General features: G+C 33.3%; 1 protein-coding gene across 2 annotated transcripts; it reads left to right on the top strand.

Moving 5' to 3' along the window:
- Positions 1 to 333: 333 nt before the first annotated feature.
- LOC149795115 (glutamine amidotransferase-like class 1 domain-containing protein 3, mitochondrial) lies at positions 334 to 23,069 on the top strand. Of its 2 annotated transcripts, none has more exons than XM_089964826.1 (7): positions 334 to 369; positions 7,936 to 7,988; positions 9,718 to 9,828; positions 14,686 to 14,805; positions 17,876 to 17,968; positions 19,158 to 19,320; positions 20,278 to 23,069. In XM_089964826.1, the coding sequence occupies exons 1-7, from the start codon at positions 349 to 351 to the stop codon at positions 20,401 to 20,403; spliced, it is 687 nt and encodes a 228-aa protein (XP_089820952.1). In that variant the 5' UTR covers positions 334 to 348; the 3' UTR covers positions 20,404 to 23,069. The 2 variants fall into 2 exon arrangements, with proteins under 2 accessions (XP_089820952.1, XP_089820951.1); XM_089964825.1 differs by lacking the exon at positions 334 to 369 and adding an exon at positions 478 to 617.

Genomic DNA, 23,069 nt, shown 5'->3' with positions numbered 1-23,069 from the left:
TTTGTTGATTTTTTTTCCACGGGAAAACACACACACAAATATATTCAAACGATACTTCTTAAGTACGCATGTCCTTAATGTGCGTTGGAGCTAGATCATAAGGTAAGATAGTTCCATTGCGTCTGCCGATTTCCATTGTCAGGCTGGTCACTGTCATATAAAACACAAAACACCAAAATTATGTCATTATTTAAATGGAGTGTGGGTTATGTTTTAATTTAGGTACATTTTAACTTGGAGTACGTTTCTGTCTGGATACGCTTTGACTTGGGTACGTTTCGGTTTTGGCTACGTTTTGACTGTAAACCGGCGGAGTAGGCCGAATATGTTCCGATTGTTTTTTCTAGCATGCGATGGAAAAGGCTTAAGGTATTCTCGTTTATAGCTGAGGTCTGGTTCAACATGTGTTTTAGTTTTTGTCAGAGAAAGACAGGAGATACTCCGATTGTGATTGATTAGTTGGTACTTTTCCGTACTTATCGTAAGTGAAGGTGACATACGCCAGAATGTATGGAAGTGTGCTGAAGTTAGCTGCAAGGAAGCATTGCACAAATATTGTCCTATGCAGAAATGGCTTACACTTGTCAGCCACAGTGGCAGGCCCCAAGGTTGCCGTGGTAGGAGAAATATTATTGCAAATATAATGTTCACATTGTTCCACTGCGTAACATCATGAAACTTGATATGTATAGTTTCACATACGGGTATTTGGAGGTCAACTATCATTCGACTGAGGTGGCGCTCACCAGATAATATGTACTTTTGAGAGAGTGACGTATGTAAGGTGAAGTAGTTCGCATTTAAAACATGCACAGTGGAGAGAATGTTGGCATATCTCTATGCTACATTAATGTAATGTGGATGATATTTCTTTTGGATATTGTACTTTTGGAAATTTTACATGATTTAAGTACACTGCTAACTAAAATGACTGCTCCCTTGTGTTAAAAAATCAGTCTGAATTGGTCTAAAGTGCACTATACATAGCAGCTATTAAAATAGGGAAAATGAATTTTGCCAGACTAGACAATACCAGCTTCTGAAAGAGCAATGAATGAATTACCAAATATATAGAATGTAAAAAAAAGTTATTGGCTCTTTTTTATACAATTGACCTCTAAGTTCAGGAAGTGAAAATGACCAAGTAGAGCTAGCACTTTTTTGAAAGGTGCACATTTGAAGTAAGGCCAAGCTGTATACTCTATAACCCATAGTACACCCATCAATCATACACCAAAATAAAGGGAATTAAAGGTTCTTTGCATTATACCTAAGATATACAAGGTCTTTTTTAAATAGCCAGTGTAACCAGTGAGGAGAGCGAGCCGGGGAAATTCTTTTTCTTTAAATCCTAACCTATGCAAAATGCGAAACTGTATAGCGCCACCTGAGGTGAAAACTCGACCCTTATCCTTCAATGAACCATTCAATCCATAATTCAGTCTTTTTTGTTGACCAAATTTTGGCTTCAGTATTAAAATAATTGTATAATAGTATTGAAGGCTTTCTCTTTAAATAAATTGTAAACATGTATGTGATTATTTAAATATAATGACGTGACTGTTACTTAAAATTGTGGTTCACTTAGCGGATAAAACCGAGTTCCTATTTGCATCGAATCATTGGACAGCCCTCGATCATTTCCGTGAAAATATTGGATGTGCCAGTGAGTCAACCATTCGAACCACCTCGGCTGTTTGTAAGATAAATATACGTTCGATGTATGTCAGAGTAATAATTAGCAAAAAAGTCATAATTTTTTTATGCAGGAAATTACTCTGCAAAAAAAACAAAAAAAACCAAAAACAAACTGCAGTCTATTTAGACCACCTCATATATTTCTTAAGTGTATGTCAGTGTGGTCCAGTAGGTGCATTTTCTCAAATTGATGTTTTCTTCTTTTCTTCTACATACCACAGGAGTTTGACGTTTTATCAGTAAAGTATGGTGAAATCTTAGCTACAGTTTCGTAGCGTCAACTTGATTTGTTAAAGTAGGAGTAAGGGTACTAATATTAGTACTAGGCGAAATCTCTGACAACATGAAATCACATTTTATCTTGTGACATTACATTCATCATGTTATTCAGCCCATGTTAGAATGGGCTACTTCCGTCTGGTGGATTCTAATAGAAAGGGTTTTTGACCGTAATGGTGAAAATAAAGTTTAATTTGCCGGATCAGATTCATGTGATGGTTGTCTGAGAGTTATGCGTTGGTACGTCTTTTGAATGTATATGTATAGTTTTTCAGTCTTCTTGCGATTCTGAAGCGATAAAAGACATGTGAGAAAAGTCAAATTGGGCAGACGGTTGTGGTCACGCTTGCCCTCTTTGTGTTCATTTATATTACCAATAAGGTGATTTCATGTTATCAGAGATTTTGCCATACTTATTTTATAAAACATCAGACTCCTGTATACATACTAATACTATAGTTCATGCTGCAGAGCGTTGCAAATGAAATCTGAGTCTGTTTCTGGTCTACTTTTCACATCAGCGTCTTGAAATTTAGCTAAAATTACCGAACTCTTTTCATGCACAAATTATACAAAGTTTATATTGACATAGAGTGCAACACCATTCAGTCGATACCAGAGAAAGACTGATTTGTGTGCATGTAATACACGATGTTTGTCCAGAGTTACAGAAGATTCCATTTTTAATACTGCAAAGAAATCAAAGGGGGGTAACTATATTATGGCCAAATAGGAATGCTGGTAATTTCTTGGTAAACAAATCAACGCTTCCATGGGTCATGGCGGCATCAAAATTTTTTTATGTAGTTTCGGTATGTATTTAATGAGACTTGTTATGCTGTATTTAGATTTGAATTACTTTGTGTGTGAAACAAATTAGTTTCTTTTAGCTACATTTAATGACATTGACTTGAAAATTCACTGAGTTACAGATGCCGATAACATCTTTTTTGTGACTGTGAGAAATGAAATACAACATCAGGGCTTCTTTTAGCATGATATGTTATGGAGTCCTGAAGATCCTTACAAGATCTTAAAGGGTCCCACTTCCAAGCTTCTAGAGTAGGCTGTGTATGTGTGAGAGAGAGAGAATCCAGAACATTTACAACACATCAGAGTACACTGGTTTGATTCAGAGGATATAAAAACAAACAAGGCAGCAACGTAATAGACACTCAAGAACTCTTTCATCATCATGCTTGCAGTAATTGAGTTCACATTCTTCATTGCTTGCATGTGTTAAAGTGCATTCAGGCATCAGTGATAAGTTTATCCTGGTCAAACTCAGGATGCCTGCTTTCAGCTTTGTTAATTTATTTTCAGTTGAGTGTACTTTGAGGTCTCACTAGGATTTAAAAAATAGGAGTCCAGGACTGGTAAAAAATAGTAGTCCCACCAGCAAAAGTTGCAGTCCCCTTCCAGAAGCATGTTGGGAACTCTCGAAATCCTTTGAAACTAAATATCTGACCACAAAGATGTTGGTGAACAGTTCTTTTATTCTGTTCACTTTTTAGTTCCATATGAATTGCCTCATCCCCATTTTTTGCCTCAGCTAGCCTTCATGATTTTCTAATATAGGCAAAAATGAAGGCCAGTTTAAGTATATGTACATGTGCCATGTAAATGACAGTTATAGATCCATGTGTTGCAGGAGATAATGAATATCGTTGTGAATTATTTAGTAACACGTGTTTGTTTACAATGGAATATAGATCGAACAAGGACTACCATTTCTTCATACATGTATATGTTATTTGTGTTTTCTTGCTGGATGTGACTACAATTGATAGTAATATTTATTTTTGTAGGCTTTATTTTCCAATTTAATTTGAATCCTTTGTTTTAAGGTCACATGCACTACTTAACTGGCTACATTAAGAAATGAAGACAATGTATAATTAGTGACCATGACCTTAGTTCTAAGCTCTGATTGGCTTATCTGAATAACAATGTAATTTTAGCACAGTCAGAGAAAGCCATGTGCACATTACATGTATTGGAATGTAAATTTCGATGTAGTTTTTAAAAAGAAAGGTGCATATGGAGGTCTCTCACGTAAGTGTTTTTATGTGTCCCAAATAAAAAATTTGCATCCAGATATGTTTGATTAAGCATTTCACAGACAACTATAGTAGAGTGCAAAACAGGAAGAATATGAAATAGGCAACACTGTTACATTTTGAAGACAAGAAATGTTGCTTGTTTGAGAAAAATTGACCTTTTTAGTAAGCTGGAAATTGACTTAGGTCAGCAATTTTTTAATGCATCTGACAAGACTATAAGCATGGGGTTTTAATGCATCATTTTAATTTTTTGGGTGTCAGAGACACACATTTGTGTGTTATCAGAAGCCCTGATAAATATACCTCAACCAAAGTAAGTTCAGTCCTGATTGTTGAATGCTCTACACCATAAATATCATTAAAAAAAGGTCAGACAAATGTTATTGATTGCTATGGACTTTTTTAAATGGTGGTTGGGTACTAAGCTGGGTCAAGAAAAGATGTCAGGTCTCTTATGACAGATAACAGGGTAGTATAATTTTTTTCTTCAAAAGACAGCTATCATTATGGCCTCACAGTATGGTAACATTCAGTCTGGAACACACCTTCTGGTTGATCTTGTACCAAAATGTCCACATACTTTAACATTGATTCTGCTTGTTTAATGATGTTCTTCCAAGAATATGAATGCATGAGAATCCCAAAAAGTGAATGATCACCATTTAAAGTATGGGCAATCAAATTCTAAAAATCTTACACCCATTACTGTAATAGTTGGTACTGAACGCCTACATGACCTGTGTGACTTGTGTTATAAAGTTGGAATGATAAACCCAGATGAGTCACAGCAACCTCCATTTTGCTCATGCATGCAGTCAAAATCACCACTTCAGACTCTTGTCCTGATTGAAAAGGAATTTGGTGCTTCAGCTGAAGGTCCTCTGCAGGGTGGGAGATGTAGATGAATACTCCATCTTCTTGTTGTTTATTATTTTTTTGTATTGTTTTTTGTGTAGGTATGTAATTCAGACTGACATAAGTATCTTTCTGTCCATAAACAATTTTTCTTCTTCAGATTTTAAACTCTAGAATGATTTAAGGTATTTCAGCTAAATTTGGTCCATGTCTAGCAAGTTGCATAGTGATGTCTTTTGATTCTTTTGAAACTGCATTCAGTTTGTCCATCCATCTGCCCGTCATACTTTGTTTTTGTTTAATATCTCCTAAACACTTCAAGATATTGCCATTTGACAGTCAGCTGACAAATCAATATGAAATTTGGTACAGTTTTGTAATATGAACAGACTGAGTCCTGTAAAAGATGGAATCTATCTACCGGTAATCATTTTCAGATGTATCCATTTCTATTTGTTCACTTGACCAAAGGCAAAGTGAGCTTATGGTAGGGTTATGCATCTATACTCAGTCCAGTATTGTCCAACTATTTATCAACACGTTTGTAAACATTTGAGGTTTTATTTCTGTTCAGACTTTGGTCACATTTGATATGTAAGTTTATATCATAAAAAATTTGGATGACTTAAACTGTGTGATGTCCACATACATTATTGAGGTGATCATGCAACTGACATACCGAGCTTGTAAACTCAAACTCATATTAATAAGGTAATCATACAACTGATTGGCTGAGCTTGTAAACTCAAGCTCATGCATATTAATGAGGTGATCATACAACTGATTGGCTGCTTGTAAACTCGAGTTTATCCATATCAATGAGGTGAACATACAACTGATTGGCTGAGCTTGTAAACTCAAACTCAGATTAATGAGGTGATCATGCATCTGATTGGCTGAGCTTGTAAATGCAAACTCATGCATATTAAAGTTTATTATACTGAGCATCTGTTAGAACATAGTTTCCAAATAATGTGCATGACAGAGGCCATTGTTATCATCAAGATCACAGGTTGCATATTAATGAGGCGATCTTATTTCTGATTGACAGAGCTTGTGAATACTCTATTTCTGATCCAATTGTATGCTTTTTTCAAGACATCAAATGAGTTGGATCATGAGCACAATCCATACATCTTAAAAATGTGATATTGCCTCTGATTGGCTGAATATATAAACACCCTAGAGGCATTATTTATTATCAGATTTAGTATTTAAGCTTTTATCAGATGTGTTGGTTCATGAACTCCATTCATATATCTTAAAAATGTGATATTGCATCTGATTGGATGAATTTGTGAACACCCTAGAGGCATTATTTGTTATCAGATTTGGTATTTAAGCTTTTATCATCAGGACAACATCCATGTGTATTAAAGAGATCACATTGTATTTGATTGCCTGATCTTATGAACGCTCTAGTGGCTATATTATTTTAATCAGATATCTGTGAACTTTGATCAATTTAGTTAAAATCAACATCCGAGGTTAGTAATGAGATGGTCTTGCATATGATAGTCTTAGCTTGTGAGCAGCCTTGTGGCCATATTTCTGATTCAGTTTTGATCATATTTTGGTTTGTATGCTTTTGTAATCAAGATCTCAAGAGAGTTTGATTTTTTGAGCAACATCAACATATATTATTTATGTCCGATTGATTGAACAGCATAATCATATCTGGACAGATTTTGATCAGATTTGCTATTTAAACTTGTATCTTAAGATTTTGATCAGATTTGCTATGTAATCTTGTATCTTAAGATTTTGATCAGATTTGCTATGTAATCTTTTATCTTAAGATTTTTTATCAGATTTGCTATGTAATCTTGTATCTTAAGATTTTGATCAGATTTGCTATGTAATCTTTTATCTTAAGATTTTGATCAGATTTGCTATGTAATCTTGTATCTTAAGATTTTTTTTATCAGATTTGCTATTTAAACTTGTATCTTAAGATTTTGATCAGATTTGCTATGTAATCTTGTATCTTAAGATTTTGATCAGATTTGCTATGTAATCATGTATCTTAAGATTTTGATCAGATTTGCTATGTAAGCTTGTATATTAAGATATTGTATATTCAGATCACAGTTTGATTATTACTGGTTTGATCAGGCTGTCATCAGATTGTGGGAATTGAATCCATACTTTTCTTGTCACAAGTCCAGTGTCTTAAGCACTGAGCCACTGCAACACCCTAGGGTTGGAATCTCAGTGGTTTGTACTATATAACTTTAGGTCAAGGCCCCATGGGTAGGTAGTAAAGACAGTCCCAGGATACATTTTGGCTGTACATATTAACTCCTTGCAGTGTTAGTGGCTGGAAGAGATTCAGCAAACAATGCTGGTTGTATATATTATCTTTTTCTTGCCAAGAAAACCTTTGATGACTGGTACCTTCAGGAAACTAGTATACTTTTGTATCATGACTTGATGAGTCTTGTAAAAGAATGGGCTCCATATCATCAGCATTTTAAGCAGTAAGGGTTATTCCAGTCTTTAAAAAAAAAAAAAATTCCATCCATCTTTGTCATGCCCAACAGTTTATATCCTCAATACAATTTGAGATATTTTCATAAACTTGGTATGCATATGACAAGAGTTTTCAGATTAAATACTTTTGGAGTTGTCTCCCCTTGTTTCAAAACTATTTCCACCACCTAATGAAATGGAAGCCATGCATATATTTGCCTTATAATAGAAACCATGTTTTAAAATAATGATGAAGTGCCTATAGTGAGGGTGTGCTGCATGTGGAAATTGGCAGAGAATAGACTAATATATATGTGGTGGCATATAAACTACACAGTGTTAGAAAAACTGTCCCAATTTTCATCCCATTCAAGACCAATACTTTAATTTGCTAGATTGTGCTATTGTGGTTTAGCACAGTATTTCTTTGTCTGTCTTTCTGTTTGTCTGTCTGTGTCTCACTCTCTCCATTGTTAGAAAACTCTTCATAATCAAATGTAAGAGCTGTAATACATTTACATACGAGTATACTGTTTTTATTTGATTTATGAAGGTTTTTTTCTTGCAGGTGCTCTCAGGATGTGGTGTATATGATGGAAGTGAAATCCATGAATCCTCCGCGTATGTTCTAAATGCATATTTTTCTGTCATCTACATCAGCAGTGTGAGAATAATTCACTTTTCCATGGCAACATCAGCATAATTATCAACAATACACTGATTGTATATATCAGATTTATTGATTGTTGTGATTTTCTGTGTGTTACAGCACAACAACACAAGTAGGTTATTTAGTGCCTGGGCAATTGTTGTAAAGTACCCTGCCCAAGTACAAGCCACTTTAATCTGATGGTAGGATTCAAGCCAATGCCCTTTCATTAATGAGTCTGATTTGTTAATCACTGTGCCACCACTCATTAATTCAAACTCCATTCATCTGGTGATTCTTTTGTCTTTGAAGTGCTCAGATAAGCAAGTTTCTGATGTATAATAATGACTTCATACAATATCATGTGGGCTAGGAAATGCAGTCTTACCTCCTTTGGAGTTGGTTTTACACAAAGAAAGTTTTAATTGTATTGTTTGATGTTGCTAGCAGCATTAGCATCACTATTCCTCACATTTTCAAAAGAAAATAGATAATAAAATTCAGTTTGGTTCCTATAATGATGACAATGATTATGATGGTGGTGGTGGTGGCAGCAATGATGATATAAATATTAGAAATTATCTATTTACGTATGATGAGAGAAAATTTACAATTGTTAGAGAAATTATTTGGAGCAGTCTGTTTGCAGTAGTAGATATGACCATGCATAGCAATAACAATGAATTGGACCATGAATAACAATGAATATGACCATGAATTGCAGTTATAATGAATAGGACCATGAATAACAATGAATAGGACCATGAATAGCAATAACATTGAATAGGACCATGAATAGCAATAATAATGAATAGGACCATGCATAGCAATAACAATGACTAGGACCATGAATAGCAATAACAATGAATATGACCATGAAAAGCAATAACAATGAATAGGACCATGAAAAGCAATAATAATGAATAGGACCATGCATAGCAATAACAATGAATAGGACCATTAATAACAATGAATATGACCATGAATTGCAGTTATAATGAATAGGACCATGAATAACAATGAATATGACCATGAAAAACAATAACATTGAATAGGACCATGAATAGCAATAATAATGAATAGGACCATGCATAGCAATAACAATGAATAGGACCATGAATAGCAATAACAATGAATATGACCATGAAAAGCAATAACAATGAATAGGACCATGAATAGCAATAACAATGAAAAGCATTAACAATGAATAGAATCATGAATATCAATAACAATGAATAGGACCATGAATATTAATAACAATGAATAGGACTATGAATAGCATTAACAATGAATAGGACCATGAATAACAATAGCAGTGAATATGACCATGCATTGTAATAACAATGAATAGGATCAGGAATAGCAATAACAATGAATAGCATTAACAACGAATAGAATCATGACTATCAATAACAATGAATAGGACCATGAATAGCAATAACAATGAATAGGACCATGAATAGCAATAACAATGAATAGGACCATGAATAGCATTAACAATGAATAGAATCACGAATATCAATAACAATGAATAGGACCATGAATAGTAATAACAATGAGTAGGACTATGAATAATAATAGTAATGAATAGGACCATGTATAACAATATTTCTGGAGTTATGTTCTTTGATCTGATCCTATGTAAATTTTTATCACTTCAGCCCACCAGTGATATTATAATACTTTGATTTCTTTCTGCAGGATCTTGGTCCACTTGAGCCGAGCTCATGCAGACACAACAATTTTCGCTCCAGATATTCTGCAGATGCATACAGTAGACCACACGAAAGGCGAACCTATGAAGCCAGATAGGTGGGTTCTAGGGATAGGTCCATGATTTGTAGCTCTACTGGTCGTAGTCCAGAGATTTTTTTGGGTGGTCTGTTGTTCATATGTCCATTAGCACAAGCTTCTTATTGCTACTCCTCTTGAACTACTTGGAGGATTGCTAAGAATCTGTATACACACATTGGCCCTAAATGAAAATGGTGCTGCTTGGAAATCCAATGTGGAAACCATATTTGCCATTTTACAAAACTTTTTATTGCTACTGCTTCTCAATATCTTGCTGATGTATGGTTTTCATTGCTGATGTATGGTTTTCATTGCTGATGTATGGTTCTCATTGCTGATGTATGGTTTTCATTGCTGATGTATGGTTCTCATTGCTGATGTATGGTTTTCATTGCTGATGTATGGTTTCCATTGCTGATGTATGGTTTTCATTGCTTGCAAAGTGTTGAAAATCTTGTTACCACTATTCTTTCAGAATTCTTGATCATATCAGCATGTGGTTTTCATGAAAAAAATTAAAATGATGTCTAGTTGGACCTAACAAAAAATAATGCCCATTTGACATCTGATGTGGCTGCCATGGTGGCTATCTTAGAAATCTTCTTATGGCAGGTCTTTCTGACTGGATGGTCATATTTGTCATGTGATTTTCAATAAAAGACTTCTTATGATGTCAAGTTGAACCTAAGTGTAAATGGTACTGATCTGACATCCAGTATAGTCTCCATGGCAACCATCTTGAGAATCTTGTTAAATCTACCACATTCTGAATGGATCATCATAACAATATGTTTTCACTGAAAGACTTTCTATAATATATGTATGGTCCCAATGGTAAATGCTATCCCTTGTTGGTCCAGTTTCGTGGCTATGGTGGTCATCTTTAAATCTTTTTACTGCTCTTGTTATCCTCCAGAACTGATAGTCTTAGTGACTTGGGATTTTCACAGAGATGGCAGTGATCGGTAAAGGCAAGCAATTTAGACCACTCAACCACTCAGGACCCCGTTCAAATAACTGTATTATCTGTGTGTCAAAGAAACGTAATACAGCTTAACCATTCATGCAGATACTTTGACTTAAAACATTATAAATAATAAGTTGTTGTTGTTATTTGGGGTTTTAATGCCTTTTCTCAGTGCAGGATAGGCTATACATGGTGGCAATTATAACTAGTGGAGGAAGAACCAGGGAAAACCCACTGGAAGCTATTGGCAAGCCTTTTCACGTACCCACATTGGTCAGGACCGAGACTCAAACTCACACAGACAGAAGTGGGATGACAGTGATTGGTAAAGATAAGTGTTAAGAACATGAGCTCTGTGGTAATGGAAAGCATTTCAAAATAAAAATGCTTGTAATAAAACAAAAGAGACTTTGTTCATTTTCATCAATTGAATATCACTTAAATTTCATTGTGTGAATGAAAAAAAGATTTTTTATGTGCCAGCTTCCATATGTATGTGGAAATCTCATATACTGTTCAATAAGTCTGCCCCTATTTATTTTTGTTAAAATGTTATGAATAGTAAGTACATCTTGGTAAAAATGTAAACTCTAATTTCTTTTATACATTTGAATACACTTGTGAAAATTCTCTTTTCATGGAAAACAATTCACTCAGATGGAGTTTTAAATTGTATACTACATGGGTTAGCAATATGTACACATGACATGCCTACAGATTTACATGTAATAAAAGAAAATGATAAATTTAGATGTTAAGTTGAAGATTTCAATTTGTGGGCATCATAGTTAGCCAGTTTTGAAAGTAAATTTAAAAACATTAAAGTTTACTGATAATGATTTAAATGTCCTTTTTAAAGAAAACTTGATTCTTTGTTTAAATATGTACATTTACCCAGTGCCCAAGTCTTTTGCCAATTATTTCTTGCAAGATGCAGTAGATTTTTGATTGACTGTATATGAGTGTACCTGGCAAGTCATATATGCCTGTGGTACATAGTACAGAAAAGTAGGAGGATTTTAAATAAAGTATTGTTGAACTTGAAATGAACGTGACTGACGTAATATATTGGCTTTTCCTGATTTGGAGGAAATAAAATTAAATAATATAGAAAATCTTGTGTTTATATATATATATATATATATATATATATATAGAGAGAGAGAGAGAGAGAGAGAGAGAGAGAGAGAGGAGATATTTTCTTTTCTGAATATTGGATATATTTCATCATGTGTTATCAAAAGTGTGATATTTTAACTAGTGGTGAAGATATATATATATATATATATATATATATATATATATATATATATATATATATATATATATATATATATATATATATATATATATATATATATATATATATATATATATATATATTAGTTTTTGGTACCATGAGATGAAATATATCCAGTATATATGTAGGAGAAGAAAATTTTCTTTTTATTATATACCAACCTTGCTCCAGAATCAGTGTTTAGAAAATGAAACTTACCGGTAGTCTCTTTTTTCACAACACGCATCCCCATCCCCTTTTCGTAAATTTACCATAATTTCATAGCCTGATCATATAAAGATATTTGACTTAGAAAGCAGTATGATTGGGTTGACATAATCTGTTACAATAAATTACGTTTTTGCCATTTTATAAACTATCTGACCCTATCTGAAAACATTGCAAGTCTGATTCAGCAATGCATCATATCAGGTTTTTGTTGTTGTCAGGGAAGGGGAAATAACTTAAGCGAGATATGAATGTCTGGTCAGATTTCATTATCAAAGATTAAACTCCATGACTGAATTGTAAGGCAGTTTTTATTTATTTGTTCTAGCTCACAATTTACTCTATTTTTGTTGTTGTTGCAGTTACAACTTTTGCAGGCACACACGAGCAAGCATCACATGGCATGATGAGAAATCTTATATTTTCACATGTGAAAATATTGGAATGAAAAAATATGAAAATTGATTTACCAATAAATCTCATTATTATATGCTCACTTTTGTCTCTTTTGACTTTATCAAAATCATGCAGAATTTTACAATACTGAACACCTTGATATTGCACATCAAGGCACATGTACCTAAAAATAGTATAGTGTATTAGGAAATACTTTGTAAACAAGCCATATACACTCATGTAGTAGTTGCTTTAGGTTTTGATTGATTAGATATTTTTGTAAATGAACTAAACAGTCCAGCTGTTTTGTCCATTTGAAAATATAGATGTTAAAGTTAATGATGTGGATGGCTTCACTGAGTCAGAAACAAAACTTTCAAACAAGCACATGAATGAATGTTATATTTGCAATGTCAGCAACAAATATGAGATGCAGTAATTAAAAATACCATTCTGATCATTTGATATCATACAGTTATTTAGCAGAAATATTCATATCTTTTTTGCAAATTGGATGGTTCAGACTATGACCAGTGCTCCCTAGAGTCTGTAAAAATATATCATTGAAAATCATATTTAGGCCAAGGGCTATCGCATATCTATCTGAGATGTACCATTTTACAAGTGTTTCAAAATACTAGATTTGAGGGAACAAAATGCAACTGAAGGTTTTGGTGTTAAACAGAGAGCCAAGCCAAGACGACGAAAAAGTTTTATTTTCCGCTAGCTAAATGGACTGTCATATGAGCTGTTTTGCTATTTTCCTGTGCAACTATTTTGATACAGTATTAAGCTAGTGATAGAAGACACACACTGTATGATACAGATCATAGTTGGGGTCCCTCCAATAGTGAGATGAAAGTGACAGGGCATAAAAATGTGTCCTATGTAGCTGGTAATAAGAATCATAATAAATATATTTACATTTATGCATCTTGAATTTCCTCAAAATGTGCTTTCTTAGTTCTGCACATCCCAATGATATGTCCTGCAAAATCTGATACACACTGAAACTGTACTGGAATTTCAAGTATATTTCCAACTGAAATCACATTCTCCTTATTGCACTGAATTGACCCAATAATCCAGTCCATCATAATCAGAAAAGCAGAATTGAGTTGAGTTTGATTAAAACATAAAAACAAAACCCATCCATTCCAGATCAGATTGAAAGGTTGTTGCAATGTGCATTCATTAACAATATGACTCTAAATTTCAATTTTAAATAGAACAAAATGACAAGAAAATGAGTATATAATAAAAAGGTTAATGCCTTTGTATGGGAAAATGTGAACTTGGTTTCTCGAATGAATACTGTATTCCCAAAGGTTGAGCAGTATGAATCCAAGAAAAGCTGGTTCATATTTTCCCATTTCAATGCAGTAACCTATAAATATTTCACATTTTAGTATATATATATATATATATATATATATATATATATATATATATATATATATATATATATATATATATATATATGTGTGTGTGTGTGTGTGTATGTATATATATATATATATATCTGATGCTTAGTGGTTGGGTTTATAGAGTGCTGTACTATCAGAAGTTACTATATATACTTGCTTAAAAAATGAGAACAACTCCAAGCAACACAGACCCTGATCTCCCTTCACATAATGTGCCAGTAGATCAGAGTCTTTGTTATTTTTTCCACTGATTACTCCAAATTCACTGCATAGACCCAAATGTGCCAGCACATTATGCAATTACAGATATTCGGTCTGTGCAGTTTGCAGTTGACTTGTAGATGATGCATATACAGTATGTTCTGTCCAGTGCCTTGTTCAAGTTTTGCAGTTCTTAAATATTATTTCAGCTTCTTTGTATTATAATTTGTACCATCCAAATAAATATTTATCTCGTAAAATCCAGATATATTATATATAGGTTTTGCTTTTCATATTTTAGAGCTAAAATTTTACTGTCATTGAGTTTTAGAATTGAAATTTCACTTTCAAATTTATTACAGAATTTTATTTTCCAGAAATGTGTTAGTTGAATCAGCTAGAATAGCCAGAGGTAAAATTAAAGCTCTTACCGAGCTGCATGCCGAATCGTATGATGCTGTTATTTTCCCCGGCGGGTTTGGAGCAGCCAAAAACTTGTAAGCATACATTCCAAGATGCCTGATGAACTAATATTTCTAATATTGTTTTAAACATGTGTGAAAGATTGTTTTCTTCAAGGAGTTCCAGCCCTCAGTTCAGGATGAGAATCTTCAGTTTATAACAAATTTCAGATATTTTGATGACTTACAAAAATTTTACTTATAAAAATTTCAGGACTTGTCAGAATGTCAAATCGTTAGAAAAACTTTTTTCAATACAAAAGTTTGAAAGTAACTTCATACTTATTACTTGTATTTAGAGCCATAACAAGATAAAGTGGTCAGACCTTGTTTTTTCGGCTTTACTGGTCTGTTGTCTGATGTCCTTCATTACAAATCTGGTTGCCCAGAGGATATTTTTAGTTGCTTGGTAAATTGCAACCCAAATTGCAGTAATAAAATTATTCAACAACATTTATTTATTTATTATTTATTTAAAGACTCACTGGAGCTAATGGAAAGTGACAAATAAATTTCAGCACTTATTAGTCACTTTTAAATCAGCAAATAATAGATAATCTAATGATTTACTTGTTTTTGATATTGTCTTGTTGTCCAGCATCTTTTTAGCAGTTGGGCCACTCTTAACCAGAAACTTATTCATATTTTAGGTTTAAGATGACTTCAGTTTTGGTTATTGTTAATCCAGGACTATTAGCCATGGATATTATACAGGTTCAGGTTTTGTTTAGCCATTCTCATACATTCCAATATAGTATGCAATAAGAGTTGATAATGGCCTGGTTCATTAAACTTGTCATATTCCTTCTTGTAGCTAAAGTTAGCCAACAGAAACAACTGTTGTATTCTCCACAGCATGTGCCCATTTCATCAACCAGCCAATGAGAAAGCATAGCTCTTGATCATAGACATTCATTGTGGTAGGCTAAAGATGAAAGATACCAATAGCTTATGTGGGTGTGTGGACAAAATAGAAACATTCAAGTGTCTTGTCTTAAGTGGCTGGGTAGTATGGACAGTAATCAGATAATGAGCACCTGACTTATGTGGATTGGCATGGCATCTTTCTGATTAGCAATCATCCAACACTCAACTAAGGAATTACAGGGAGATAATTCTGTACCAATTATATATATAACACTCAACTAAGGAACTACAGGCAGGTAATTAAGGACACCCAGTTGTATGTACTCAGAGGGTCAATTTAATAATCAAATGTTGCTGGAAAATATAGAAAAGTCCATCAAGATTTTTAATCTGACCATGCTGTAATAATATTTTTGGTTCAGATTGGGAAAACATGATTGCCCTTCATTGGATTTTTTGATGTCCCAGGCTTCTGGGCAATGGATTTTTCTACTCCTGAATATGTATTGCTTTTATTTCTACATCCTTAGCACCTTTTACATGACACTGGTTTGTCGTATCTTTTGCAGGTACATCTTGATGCAAATGAAATGAAAATGTTTAAATATAACTACACTACTGCATGTGTCTGGATGGCTAGGAAAATAATCATCTATGGCTTTGGTGTGTATCATAGCTGTAATTTATTGCATTGGAAAATAATCATCATTGGCTGTGGTGTGTATTATAGCTGTAATTTATTGCATAGGAAAATAGTCATCTATAGCTGTGGTGCATATTATGTCCAGGTGTGACAGCTATAATTTATCGCATAGGAAATTAATCATTTGTGGCTTTGGTGTGTATTATGTACACGTGTGATAGCTATAATTAATTGCATTGGAGAATAATCATCTGTGGCTTTGGTGTGTATCATGTACAGGTGTGACAGCTATAATTTATCGCATAGGAAATTAATCATTTGTGGCTTTGGTGTGTATTATGTACAGGTGTGATAGCTATAATTAATTGCATTGGAGAATAATCATCTGTGGCTTTGGTGTGTATCATGTACAGGTGTGACAGCTATAATTTATCGCATAGGAAATTAATCATTTGTGGCTTTGGTGTGTATTATGTACAGGTGTGATAGCTATAATTAATTGCATTGGAGAATAATCATCTGTGGCTTTGGTGTGTATCATGTACAGGTGTGACAGCTATAATTTATCGCATAGGAAATTAATCATTTGTGGCTTTGGTGTGTATTATGTACAGGTGTGATAGCTACAATTAATTGCATAGGAGAATAATCATCTATGGCTGTGGCGTGTATGATGTCCTGGAGTGACAGATAAAATTAATCTCTTAAGAAAATCATGTATGGCTTTAACATGCGCTATTTACAGGTGTAACAGCCTTAATTATCCTCTAAAGATTCTTTTTGTTTTGCCTGGTAAGAATTGCTTTTCTGCCTTCAGTGAAATTTTAACATAATTTTTAAAAAATTAATTTAGTCATAGGTAAAGATGTACACAAGTTGAGATAAAGTGCCACAGTTGAGATAGCATGTCACATCTTCAGGCACATACTAGTATGAAACAAAACTTACCTGAATCAACTGATAGAAAGGAGTCATCCACGTCTTTATGAATACAATTAAAAGATACATCATTCAGACTTTACTTGAAAAGGGAGTAATGGTAGCTCCATTGGTAGAATGTTGGACTTGTAATTCAAGAATCATGAGTTCAATACCTGCCCAGGCCAGCCACATTTGGCTTCCTCTGTGTGTGAGAGATATTTTTATCACCCATGTGACAGATAAATCTAGCTGATTTGCTAATCTTACTTTTCTCATCTCAGTCTGGTTATCTTAGCCTGGTTGTTTCAGTCATGGTGTCCTGATGCTGGAACTACTTTTTCAAGGGAAGCAACCCTTGTCATATTCTTCTGTCCTGATGGAGTTGTTTTAAAATCAAAGAACAACAAAAGAGAAAAACAAAAAACAACAACATAGATAAAACAAAAAAAAAAGGTCAATGATAAAGCAACTTGGGTAAACCATTATACAAAACATTTTAGACTCGAACACACACACAAAGCTTAGATATTTGGTTGCTGATCATAACTGAATGTGTATCATAATTATCAGATTTTGTTATTTACATTACAAAAAATTACCCCCAGCTAAACTGCTTATATGCCATTATTTGTTATAGGGATGATGGAAAGTTTGATGTAGATAATTTCCTTCCAGGTCTACTTTTGCCATAGATGGGACAAATATGAGGGTTAATGCTGAAGTAGAGAGAGTTCTGAGAGAATTTCATGCAGCTAGGAAACCAATAGGGTTTGTATTATCTTCAATCATTTACTGATACAAAATAGCTGCAAAATATTTTTTCCCCCCAAGGCTTGATGATCATATATATATATATATATATATATATATATATATATATATATATATATATATATATATATATATATATATATATATAAATGATAATGAAAACTAAAGGAGGAAGTAAGTGTGTGTGTTTGATTTTTGATGTAGCTTTAACAAGTTTTAACTCTTATTGCTATGATGTCTGCAGTGTGGCAGTTTTATAGTGATGTCTAGCACTGGGGTATCGTTCCGCAGGCATGTAGCATAATGTCCCACCCAGTCACATTATCTTGACACCAGACTGTCCAGTCCTAACATGAACCTCTTAGTGCTGAGCACCAATGCTAACACCATTTTTATAAGTACTTGCTATGACTTGGCTGGGGTTTTAACTTGCATAGGCCACTGGAGTGGTACACTGACTGAAGAGAAACAGTCTAGGAATAAACCTTACTATAAAACAACATTCCACAAAAAATGGTATTCATAGTAGTGTCATTATGCAACTAAGCAACAATAAACACACCACCAGCAGCCTCAGGTAAGATTTTGTGATTTTTGTTCAGTGTTTACTTCAAGTACTCTCAATGCCAAACTAGTTTTTACTTCTTTAAAAGCTTAACATCATTTTTACTGAGAGTTACTGGAATGTGTGTGTAGGCACTGCCCACCCATAAACACAACCATTTTATTTCTGCATTGTTCATTGTGGAACGTTCTTGTGCCTTCCTTGCGAGTTTTTGTACAATAGTAAATAGACACTCAGAATGGTTGTGTTTTACGTATCTTCATTTTCTGCTGGACAAGGATTCAGGCTTTCATAAATATTGCTTACCGTCTCAAAAATTCTTCTAACATACTTAGTTGTATATAATACCTTGCCATCTGTGAATAAAATATATACAGCAATTCATCAAATACTGCGTCAGCTGTTCAGGGTCTATGTTGTTTGCTGGAAAGTAAGTTTAAAAAGCATGTAAACCCCTTTCAGATAGTACACTGTTTGATATTAGGTGTGGGTATATACTCCACATGGTGGTTACATGTTACATACATAAAATAAATATAATGATGTATTTTACATGAAATTCTTTATTTGTTTTGGATTATTTACCCTGTAAGCATTACAGATGAGTTGTCCTCATTACAGTCTATGCTGTATAGCCCCTGTATTGGCTGCCAAGGTGATCCCTGGCTGTGAGGTGACAGTGGGTAAGGATAAAGATAAGACAGATGCAGGCAAGTGGCCATATGGTGGCACTGTGGAAGCTGTACAAAAACTTGGGGCCAAAAATGTTCCCTTGGAGGCAGATGTATCCTTTAGTATCACTTTTTGCTTGAGGGGAACCATAGTTAAATCCAGGGCTTGTGTGACCAATTTGTTTGTATGTATGTTATAGCTCTCTCTCTCTCTCTTTCATTAAATGCACAATTCTGGATATAATGCACTTTATTATAATGCAGTTTTGGCTGTTATACACTTTATTAGAATGTGATTTTGGATATAATGCACTTTGTTATAACACAATTTTGGATATAATGCACATTGTTTTAATGTGATTTCAGATATAATGCACTTGTTATAGCATGATTTTGGATATAATGCACTTTGTTATAACATGATTTTGGATATAATGCACTTTGTTAAAATGTGATATTGGATATAATGCACTTTCTTAGAATGTGATTTTGGATATAATGCACTTGGTTATAACACAATTTTGGATGTAATACAGTACTGCAATTGGCCCCTTCACGCAAATTAAATTCTTATATTTGAATAAATTATAAAATGTATGACAGCATGGGTTGAAAGAAAACAATGAGAAGTTTAGTAATAAATGTATACTACAATGAGTCATCGTTGTTAAAACAGTGTGTTTAAACATGTGTTAAGACATTTGTTGTGTTTAAACATGTATTAAGACATTTGTTGTGTTTAAACATGTGTTAAGACATTTGTTGTGCTAATTCAGTTTAATTCTTACATTGGCAAAAAATATTTATGGTGAAAATGTTGTGATTGAAAGTAAGAATATATAATAATGAAAACATGGCATCCTCATTAGTTGACTACATCAAAAGTTTTCCTTTCAGTGAAACTTGACATTCAAGTTGTGTTTGAATATTATTTCAGATGAATTTTGAATATAGTAAAGAATATGTTTGAAATAAAAATTAGCTCCATTCCACATTTGATTATTCCTTTAATAGTTATGCATCCTTGGATAAGTCACTGCTTTTGACCTAATTTTCCTTAGCAGGATCAGCAACATCATGTTGACAAGAAAAACAAGATTGTCACCACTCCTGCATTTATGTGTGAGACAGCTTTTTATCATATTTTTGATGGCATTGGGAAAATGGTGGATGGCGTCTTAAAGCTTGTTAAATAAAAAACAAAAGAAAGCATAGATTCTTCCAGGAATCACAGACAAAGTGGAGAAATTTATTCTCTTGTTACTGTTTATTGAAAGTTGTTTACGGTTTATAATAGATATAATACTTTTGTTACTAAATATATCTCATGTGATTCCAATTAACTCAGGAGGTTAAAAACCTCTAATAATTCATTCACTTGGTTATGTCAGTACTGAAAACTTTACTTGCACAGAATAAGCCCTTATTCAGTCAGCTAGTATAGAAATAAAAAATTTAATGTTAACAATTTAAAGTTGATTGTAAGTTCATTCTACACTAATTGTTAGTAATTACAAATTAAGAAAGTCTGCTTTTACTCTAGTAAGCATTTATTAGTATGAGGTGAGAGAGAGAGAGAGAGAGAAAGAGAGAAAAGAACTTGTATGAGCTTCATCAGAATAATGGAAAACTAACTTCCTATGAGAGGTATTGATTTGATTGAACAAAGTTAGCAATATTCTCAACAGAACATTATTTTCGTTAAACAGAAAAGCTGGTTAGTCCTGAATCAGTGATTGGAAAATTCACTTGACCGCCTGAAATCTCCATGCACCATTTCATGTGGGGCAAGTGAATTTTCAAGCCCTGTCATATAAAAGTGCTGTTACTTTAATTTAAAAAATGAATTTATCAGATTGTGTTCATTTTACTTTTGATACATACCAAAGAAGCTGTCTTACTATTGAAACCTTTGTTGGTTACATTTAAAATGTAGTCATATTGATGCAGTATTACTAATGAAACTTTTGATATTTAAGTTTAATATATAGACATATTGTCTGTTGTTAGCTTATATTACTTTGTTTTATAGATCAAAATTAATATAACAGCTAATACACTAGTGTTAATCTACAAAATAATTTTTGTTTTTGACCATGCTTGGAAATTCATTTTCCATTTATCCAAAGGCTCATTGGAAGTACAGTAATTATAGTGTATTTGTTTTTCCATCGGAAAACTTCTTATGTATTTTGTTGGTGATGATAATAGGATGCTGGAACACACCTCAGTTGCAAAATAATGGCTTTGTAATTATTATTAATTCATTAAAAAAGAGAAATGTGAAATATGACATATCAGTAATCTGAAATGTTTATTTATATATATATAAAGGCATTCTGTCCTAAATGATTTTGGGCCTGTTTATTCTCAATACTTATTAAATAACTTTTTAAGCACTGACCTAGTTATCAATAAGTTGAGGAAGTCAAGCTTGTTAGCTTACATTCCTGTCCATCATAGATTTAGTGTTGACCTTCAGAAATGAAGGTTTTGTGGAGTTTTTCTTGTCATAAACAGGACATGTTATGAATTGCAACCCCTCAAGATTGAAGTGCTCAGCAACAAAGGTTTGTGGGGTTTTCCATGTTATAAGGTAACTTTTACAGCGCCTGCCTTGGCAGAAGCTTCACATAAATCACTGTGACGTCTTTGTGCATGTCCATACACCTATATTTATCATCTGTCCATCCCAACCCTATATTAAGGTCAGTGTTTTTTTAGACTGAAGCTTGATGTTAAAGTTCTTTACAATACAGCATAATAAAAGATGAATTAAAACAACAGGAGTATCATGTATTGGAAGAAGAAAACCTGGGTTTGGAAAACTATTTCATTTTCACTTTTAAGGATGGTTTGGTTTTTTAGTGTTTGGTCATGCATAGTTTCAGAGTATTACCTTATGATTCCAATCACATAAATATATTTGGTAAACAAATGTACTCTCTTTGAAGGGTTTATTCTGAAAGAAATATTTTCCTGCTAATTTGAAAAACATTTGGGTTGAATAATCACCAGGAATTATGTCTGATGATTCAGTTCTTAATCTCCTATGAGAACTAAAATATAGGGTTTTATTTAATTTAATTTGAAGAGTTAAAAGGTCTGCTGACCAAGTTTGAGTTTTTTATATAAAATTTACTGTATCTTTATTGTCCTCAAATAGTGATTAGTAGATATGTATAATCATTCTTCCATTGCTTAATTCAGGAATCATTCATGCAAACATATCAGGCCATATTTTATGTAAATATATATAAAGACATGAAGTATGGCTACCAGTTTCCATTTTGTTGGTTTGTTCATGGCAAAGTATGTCATGACAGTATTTGTCTTTTCAGTTGTTGTTACCCCTGTAGAACAAAATAAAAGGTATAAATTGACTACCCTATATACTTGCTTAAAAAACCAGATCAACTGCAGACTGCACAGATCCTGATCTGCCAGCACATACTGCACTGGCAGATATGGATCTGTGCTGTTTGTTAGGAATAATCAGTAGAACAAACAATGTAGACCCTAATATGTGCAAACATTATGCTTTGGTAGACGGGGATCTTTGTTGTTTGCAGTTTGACTTGACTTGTAAGTGAGTATGTATGGTATTTTCAGCTGTTGCTCTGAGTTTTAAAAAAAAAGAGCAGCTGCTTTAGAGTGATTAATATGAAAATGGCAAACTTTGCGTTTTAATTGAAGACCTAATACGATTTTTTTGTCTTTATGTATTTCTAATCGGAGGTTTCTAGGTAAGAGCACTGTTCATGTAGAAACTAGCTGTAGACCAGGAGTCTCTAAATTTTATAATGTGATACAGTTATTTTGTGCTGTGAACAATAAATAAAGTTTGTTTGTATTGAAAGAA

Source organism: Sinohyriopsis cumingii, chromosome 7, assembly GCF_028554795.1.
Source record: "Sinohyriopsis cumingii isolate HCF-2022 chromosome 7, ASM2855479v2, whole genome shotgun sequence".
NCBI lineage: Eukaryota > Metazoa > Mollusca > Bivalvia > Unionida > Unionidae > Sinohyriopsis > Sinohyriopsis cumingii.
The sequence above is the reverse complement of the archived record's forward strand: the minus strand, read 5'-3'. Positions and strand labels throughout refer to the sequence as shown.